The sequence below is a fragment of the Cyprinodon variegatus genome, unplaced genomic scaffold (genome assembly GCF_000732505.1).
Source record: "Cyprinodon variegatus isolate N-32 unplaced genomic scaffold, C_variegatus-1.0 Scaffold64, whole genome shotgun sequence".
Classification (NCBI taxonomy): domain Eukaryota; kingdom Metazoa; phylum Chordata; class Actinopteri; order Cyprinodontiformes; family Cyprinodontidae; genus Cyprinodon; species Cyprinodon variegatus.
In genome coordinates, this window is record NW_015150517.1 from 1,073,324 (window position 1) to 1,081,818 (window position 8,495).

At 35.8% G+C, this 8,495-nt stretch overlaps 1 protein-coding gene across 2 annotated transcripts in view; it reads left to right on the plus strand.

Moving 5' to 3' along the window:
• The window catches only part of scara5 (scavenger receptor class A member 5), an 84,933-nt gene that overhangs the window by 56,124 nt on the left and 20,314 nt on the right, over positions 1-8,495 (plus strand). For both annotated transcript variants that reach the window (XM_015371769.1, XM_015371770.1), the window contains exon 9: positions 2,235-2,342. In XM_015371769.1, coding sequence (XP_015227255.1) covers positions 2,235-2,342 — 108 coding nt within the window. The remainder of the gene's footprint in view (positions 1-2,234; positions 2,343-8,495) is intronic.

Consider the following 8,495-nt stretch of genomic DNA (forward strand, 5'->3'; position numbering starts at 1 on the left):
ACGAAAAATTTTAGATACTTGTCAGAAAGGACGGGGTTTTCAGCATCTGGTCGATTGGGAAAGTTATGGCCCTGAGGAACAGTTTTGAATTCCTTCTTTTTCTATTTTGGACAGTGACCTTGTTCGGGACTTTTGGGCTTCTCGCCCTTCCTTGAAAGCGGGGTATTTTTAGGGTCTCTGGGGTTTTGCTGTCTTTCTGGTGTCAGTGAGCTTCCTGTCAAAGAGAAGATCTTTGTGGGTGGTTGCACCAACCCGTGTTGTGGCACACCTGAGAACATGTCTCAATCAAGATGACTCGAGTGTATTAAAGGAGACAAATTATCAGCTCTCTTCATCAGATGATTACCCCTAACGGTGTTCCAGCCAAAGATCTAAACCTGGAATATCTTTCTTGTTGAAATTTGTCTTCTTTTTAATGTTTTCTAATGTGGACTCTGTTATTGTTCCAGACTACCAATGAACCTCAGTTCTTCCCTAATCTTAATGGAAAAGCTCTTACCTTTGTACAGCTGCTCTCAGTGTTCATCACCTCTCCAGCACAACATCTCTTGCAAGTACTAACCTTCTTGGATCAAATTCTCCTGGTCCTCTGGGGTACAGTCTGTACAGCCCATTGAATCAATCCCCTACAGATCCATGCTACCTCCCCTTCTTCTCTCGAGTAATCAGGTCATAATTTTTCATCAACCACTCCTTCCTGATCACTCTGCTGTCTCCCCTCAGACCAATCAATAAAGATTTGATTTGTAGAGTACAAAAATAATATTTGAAGGAGCTTTAAATCTCTGCAGCTTCTTCATAAATTAATATTATCCTCACAACTTCCTATAAATGAATGTTGGCATCTATTTCTTTGTAGGTTTCCATTCCGTTTCTTTGTAGGGTTCCCTAAATGTATAGTGGTTGTAACTTAAACTTCTCGAACTTCTCAAACTTTTTGCTGTGTTTTTTATTTTCATGGTGCTGTTTGTTTCACCGAGTTGTTACATACATTTTTTTTTTTACATTTTTCCTGTTTTTCTTTTTTTGAACGGTTCACTTAAAAACTGATCCAATACATTCAAGTTCAGATTAAAATACAAATATCTTAAATGTAATTAAGACCAACTACAGTACATTCCAATTCCATACATTAAGATCGAATAAAATATAAAATAGCAGTTGGAAATGGATAACTGGCTTAGGGCAACTTCATTGAATCAAAATCAGGTATAGAATTGGCAGCCATTTGCCTACACTTTCTGAGTTTGAGAGGACAAAACCAAACAAAGGGATGGCTAGGCCATGAATACTTAGAGCATTAAAAAAAATGTTTTGATTCCTTTTCCTTTAATGCATTCCTATTAGAAAACAAGTTGCCTGCCAAAGTGCAGTGGGGTTGTAAGTCTTGTGCAGGAAGTTAGAGGGAAGTGTGTTGACCTTAAAGATGTCATTTTCAGTACTCCAGGCTGCTTCACTTAAAAACAAACTCAGATTGAGACAATTTGTTTATATATTACTCTAGACACTCATGTTTCTCCATTTACATCGAAGCCAAGAGCCTTTCATCACATCCACCCTCTTTCTACTTTGTGATCCAGTTGAATATACCTACAGAGCACTAAGAACACTTTTGCTACGGAACCAAACTGTGATTGATAGCGTTTTCTTAGTGGGTTGTTGAACTGCTTTGTTACATGACATCATGCATCATCAGTTTATTGTACCTTTCTTGCTCTAATGCTTTTAATCTAATCCTCTCACTCACATTTCCGAGCAGTCTGTCACAACTGTGCAATCAGAGCGAATCGGAGCACAAAGACATTTGAAAATAATAAAGCTGACTTCAGAGCTGCAATCTACAAGGCATTAGCACAATAATTTAGAGACATCTGATCGTGCTTACCATCAACAAATGCTCTGAGTTTGTGCCATGGTTTTAAAAGAAGCAATGAGAAAGAAATTGGCGTTTTGGCACATGTCAAAGAAAACTTTGAGCCTTTCCAAATCCAAATTTTCCATTAAATGATAGAGGATTAGTGGGTTTTAATACTTGTTTTTGGAGGTTCCTTTTTATCCATCTCAACACAAAATTCAAGGACCGAGACTTATACCGTAAACAATATAAATTTAATTAAAATACAAATTTCTTGAATATTTCTACTGTCATGCTGCCAATTAAGCCTAAAGTTGAATGTCATTGCACCATTAAAACCTAATGTGTTTAAAGCTTTGTTTTTGTGTTGTTGCTGTAGGATTTACAGGAGCCAAAGGAATGCAAGGCACACAGGGAATAAAAGGATCTCCTGGGGCTGATGGCCCACGGGGAGAGAAAGGCGAACGTGGACCAGTTGGGCCTAAAGGTACAATAATCTATCTCTATGACCTAAAGTTCCTTTTGTACCATTATGCTTATTAGGCTTTATGTTATACTTAGATAATGTAGTGCACAAAACATCCCATATTCAACTTTTCATAGACACCTCATGCTTTCAACTCCTTGCTTAAATCCAATTTTCTTTATGTGCATTGGCATTATTCGTGTAATTTCATCTTCTCCTGAATTTCCCCACCGTGAAACAGCAAATTTTATGTCTGGTCTATACTGTCTTTCTGTTATATCAATAATTACTGAATATCTCTGGTTTTTTTTGTTTCTTTTACCCTGGTTTGATATCGTGATTTACTTCCTGTCATTCTGTTATGTTCTGTTATGTTGTTGTTACATTTTTAAGCCGATTCCCACATGTGCCTGCCAACATCATGTCTGTATCAGGGTCTATCTCAGACAGAAAATATAGCAATCAAGGGAATGACTTTTTGTTTTTTTGTTTTTTTGTTTTCTTGGTTATTATGAATTGAGAAGTGTAACACCAGATGCTACAAACCTTTATTCTCTTTAAATCCAACTTCTTTAAAATTCAATTCAAAATTTGAAACCCATTCATTAAACTCTATATATTATTCACACATAGAGCGAGGGGAGGTTTCTAAAGCAGCCAAGGTTTGTTTTATTCTTAGCCTAAAACTCCTCTGCATTGTTGGTTTTGATGCATCTTCTTCTTCTGGAATTTTATCTATACATTTTCTGTGTGGTTTTAAGGTCAGGCCTATTTCTGTAGCTGGCAGATCAGTCTAAGTGTTACCATGGTCAGTAAAGCAGGTATTTGTGCTGTTTGTAGTGTGGAAGGATGCAATTTTGGGCTTAATAGTTATGTTAGTATTTCAGTAAAACTGTCTCTTTGTTGCATTGCCTTCAAACTGTGTCAAAACCTGCTTTTGTTTTATATATTAATTAACATTCTTAAGATACAGAAACTTAGGGCTATGTGTTATAATGCACATTATTGGGTTAGCTGTTGAAAAATACCAGAAGAATCCAATGGCAACCAATTTAAACAAGCTTTTCACCAGCAATTAAACACAGCATGTATGGGGCTTGTGGCGAACCGAGGCTGTGAAGAAAACAAAAACCATGTTAACCAAAGCAAGCCAAGATGTGTACAAAGTTGAACCCGATCAATTCATGCCAAACCAGGCAGGACACATTTAACTTTGCTGAACTTACAGTAACCTTTTAAAATGTAGACTGCTTTATGGTTCAAGTTTAAAAAAAAAATGTGTGTATTTCTCAATATGTAATGACGAGGGTTTTTTTTACTTTTTGTAAATTTATAGAAATTACATTACACATTTACAAAGATTTTCGGAATTCTGAGGTACATTTTTATGATTACTTGGGACTTATTTTGCTTCATATATAGGACACTACAGTGGTTTCTTACGTTTCATTTTAACACCCTTTAAATCTGAAAAAGCTCTCAATTCTTCTTATATTTTATCACTAAGGGTTAAAGTTTTTCAACATGTTCTTCCTTGAAACAATTTTCAGGCTCAGAAAAAATTCATAAAACATTTGCGAATAGTTTTGTGAAATATATCTCTAATAGGATTTCATGGAAACTAAAAAGTTTACTACTACTTGTGTCTCTAGCAGGTGCAACTGTTTACAAAGCCACATAATTTTTATTCTAGCATGACAGCTGTTCCTGCTAATCCAATTTCTGTTCAGCCGTCTCATAACTCCTCCAGTGCATATAAAACAATAAAAAAAAAAAAAGTTAGACCACGTGTTTTTCTGGTTAAAGGAAAAACTGACTGGGAGCTTTTTTTGACCAATGAACATATTAAAAAATAATATTTTATTCTTTAATATAATAATTTAATTTGAAATTTGTTGTTTCATGTAAAACATTAACTCATTATTAAGTGCTCATATTAATCCTTAACAAAAAAAGAACTCCATATTATAATATTTATTTATATATATTTTTTAAATGGCCTCATACATTTTTACAACTTCAGAATACAATTGTTTTAACACATAATATTTCCAACATTTATTAGTTTAAAAATTGCTTAATATTAATTCTGTTTTCAATTTAAAATCATTCAGTGTAAAAATTCCACAAAAACATCTAAATGCAGGATTGTTCAACTACAGTGAAACATTTCTTAACCTTAACTGTCTTTATTACCTTTGGCTTTTGTGGCTCTTTTGGAATTTACGAGTCAGAAAGATCCAGATATCACCCTGAATCCAGCATTGCTGAGCCGTGCCAGTAATAACGAAACACCCAAGGGATGAGAACACAATTCTGACAAAGGAATCAGAGCGAGGATAAGGTGCTTCAGCAACTGTTGAGTTTTTAGTATGTGTGTGTTTTGCCCAGCCGACAGCTGTTGTTAGTCACAGCTGGATTAGTTAAAATGTCCAATGTTCGGTCTCACAGTTTATCAAGATCTCTGAAAAACCTGCAGTTCCATGCATTTTGATACGGTCCAGCAGTGAGATTAAGACTTGACTCCATCTATATTGTGTATTTATTTGCACAAATGAAACTATTTTAATTGCCTGCTTCTCCATATCCATGTTCTCATGATGTCGCTTATATAGAGCTCCCTAACTGGTGGACCTCAGTATAAATCTGGATCTGAACAGAGGATTATCTGGATAATGGCCAACTACTATATTATAGTGGAGAAATGTACTACTAATGCAGTTATAGAAATGAATGTTTATTTTAAGCTACTCAGCTATAATGACTTAACACGTTACATCACAGTACCTTTTTATTGCAACAAAGAAGGCCTTCATTAGCTTACTACTGGGCTGAGTCTTGCACATTTTCTTTTAGAGTTCAGCAAGTAAAGAGCTGAACCATCTGACAAAATATACAGTTGGTAAACTTGGAAAATGCATATTCTAAATTGAACCAGATAAGAATTTTTTATTTTATTCCAGTGAAATGATAAGTGTCGGGGAAGCACTGAAAACTCTGGAAGATTTCCATTAAGAGAAACATTTCAACTTGTACAGCTTTGCATTTGGTTCAACCTCCTGTGAGATAAAACAAAGTGGACAAAAACACAACAAACCAAAATGGTTAAGACCATTTGGCATTTTGCCACCCTTTTTGAGAAAGTAGAGGTAAGTTTTACAGCTATAATGAAAGGTAATATTCTAAAAAATAATAATTGATCATAGTCAAAACTCATCCTAACCAATTGCTGCTTTAATGACAAAATCATAGGTAAATGTCCAAGATACTGTTTGGGAAAGCTTAGACTGAAACAGCTGCTGTTTTGTTGCTTTTACCTGGAACAGCTGACATATTTCACAGTAAGAGGCTTGAATCACAACGGCAGTGTTTGTGAACCGTCACAAACAGAGCTCACCAAGAGACATCATATATCACCAGCAGCTGTCCTGTGATTCCGCTGCTTGTTTTCTTAGTGTGACACGTCAGAATAAGAGGAAATGGCCTATTGTTGCAAATCATAGCCACATGTTGCAATCAGTGACCCGAGCTTATTCTTGTTGGTAGAATAAATTAAAGAAAACAGAAAAAACTAGCTTCAGGGTTGTGATCATCCTAGCTTAGAAACATAATGTTAATGTTGCCTGCAATGAAGCTCTTTGGGTCTATATCATTTGGCTGAAGAAGTAATAGACAATTTTATTGATTATTACAAAGAAAGATCAGATGTAGTTTCTGTTATTTGTTCCAGCTGAACACTTCATTTTTTATTTTACAGACTGGAGAGTGAAGAGTTTGTAGATCTTCTCGTATGACCAGTGCCCCAACATTAAGCAGACTGAGGAGATGAGGGAAAATAAAATGTCTGTAAAAACATCACTGGGAAGCTTCATGGTTTAATCTCAAAGACAAGTAATGAGTCGATGGGAACAGTTAGGGATTTCTTTTTTGGCATGAGCTCCGCGTTTCAGTCAAAGTAAAGCATGTTTTTTGTCAGTCTTTAAAATTTTTGTTACGTTTACAATTCACGTTGGTTACAGACATTTGTTTGTGACAACTTGCAGGTGGATAAAATGATAATTCCTTAACAAACACAAACAGTCAAATCAGTGTGGGCAGTGGCGGCTGGTGGAGTTTTCCAGGGGGTGCTATAAATTCAAAATAGATGTATATCAAAAACCAATCAAACGTATACTAAGTTATCACGGCAGTTTATTTTTATTAATGCCAACAAAAAAAAATACTTAATAAAAACACTTTATAAAAACAAAAACATTATTTCATGTACAGGTTTTCTTTTTGTACATAAATTTTGAAGGCAAATCTGTGTTTTGCGTGGTCCAAAATTGTGTCACAAACCAGAAGAAATAATGTACCATTTAAATAATGGAGAAGTTATTAGTCAGCTTTATGTTCTTTTAATATATATATTATATATTAATATCTTCCTTTGGTTTTATTTTACTTCCTGCTGTTTTGTTTTCTGTGGCATCTTTATGCTTGTACTTTTTAGCTTCCTGTTTTTAATGTTTTTATCTGCCTGTACAGTGTCCTTGGGTGTTGTGATAAGGCGCTTTCAAATAAAATTTATTATTATTATTATTATATGAAAGCTATTTTTTTAAGAATGTGATTATTTAATAGCAACTATGCAAATTAACAGACGATTAGAAAATGACACTAAATTTTTCTATGTGAATTCCAGATTGTTCATTCTTCTTTGCGTTTTCTAAAAAGTGCTTTAAAACATTCCTACCTGTCTTTATCCATGCTGGGTCAGATCCTGACATTTGAAAAAGGAGGCAGGCAGTCAAGGCAGCAGAATAAAGCATTTTCCTCGCAGGGATGACAGACATGGTCTTGAGATGTACAGTACAGGTGTGTGTGTATTAAAAGGAGATTTTGCAGAATGTTGTGTTGGTTGATGGAGAACTCTTATTAAGCATTTACCTCATGTTGCACCTCTTGCCTGGGGTTGGGCTGTCTGGTGACCTGCTTGGTCCCTTGGCTAAGATTGTCCATTCTAGTCTATTTTGTAAGTGGAATTTGTGTGCAGGTGTCCTTCCTAAATGTATGGCTTTTTATTTAATTTTTTTTTTTTTGGCTAGTGCCCTTCCTGCACTGGGGGGTCTGGGGACCTCCCCCTGGCGTTGTGATTACTAACATACAGTTAGTCACATTAAAAGCTCACAACTATGTCTAGGAGAAAAACGTGACTGAAAAACAGCCCCAGATCTATTTCCTTTAATTTAAGGTGTTCATGGCAGTAGCCCAGTAGCTCTGATGCCAGCAGAGTTTTTACTAAAGTTGAGCTGTTATGGTAATTTTTTTAAAGTAGTACTTGTAGTACCAAAAGGGTTACAGTAAATTGCTCTAATTAAACCACTTTCTATCTGATGTGGGGCTGATTAAGTTTTAGCTCTGCCAAGGACCCACTGTGGCCACTCCTCTTTTAAACATTCCAAAGAACCAGGGAAAAAAAACGGGGAGCTGCATCACATGTTATAGAGGGCTTCTTTGTCTATGAATCATCCCAGAAGATCTTTCAAAACTCTGAAAATACAATTCAACCTCTATATACTGTATATTTGAAAGAGAGGGTAAAGAAGAAGAAGAAAACGGTTGTTTAGCCATGTACTTCTTTCATAATCTCCTTCGTTGCCTAGATAATAAAAATATTTATTTCTATTATGGAGGAACAGTATTGGCAGTTTTTTTGCATGAATGTTGATCTAACTCCATGCATCTATGAATTTCTTTTTTTCTCACATTTCTTTCTCATTTTAAACTCATGCTTATTAGGCTCAAAGGGGATTCAAATTTGACTATAATAGACATAAGCTTGTATCCGTATCAACCTGATGCTGCTTTATTTTAGCCGCTCACCAGTTTTTCTGTAATTTTTAATAAAACTACCCAAAGTGTAAAAATGTTAAAGGTGCAGTAGGAGATCTTTTCTTAAAGATCTCCCCACAGCCGCTTAGCCGATCTCCCCACAGCCGCTTGAAACTCAAATAAATGGTCCCCTCTACAGTGAAAAATCAATGAATAAACCCAACCAATCACAAATGACGGTTCGTTGTACCTGATTGGTTCCTGCCATGTCAATCATGGTCGTCTGCTTGTCCCTCCCCCCTGCGTGCGTACCCTGACACTTGAATGAATGGATCCCCCAATGCTCGCGCAGGACGCCAT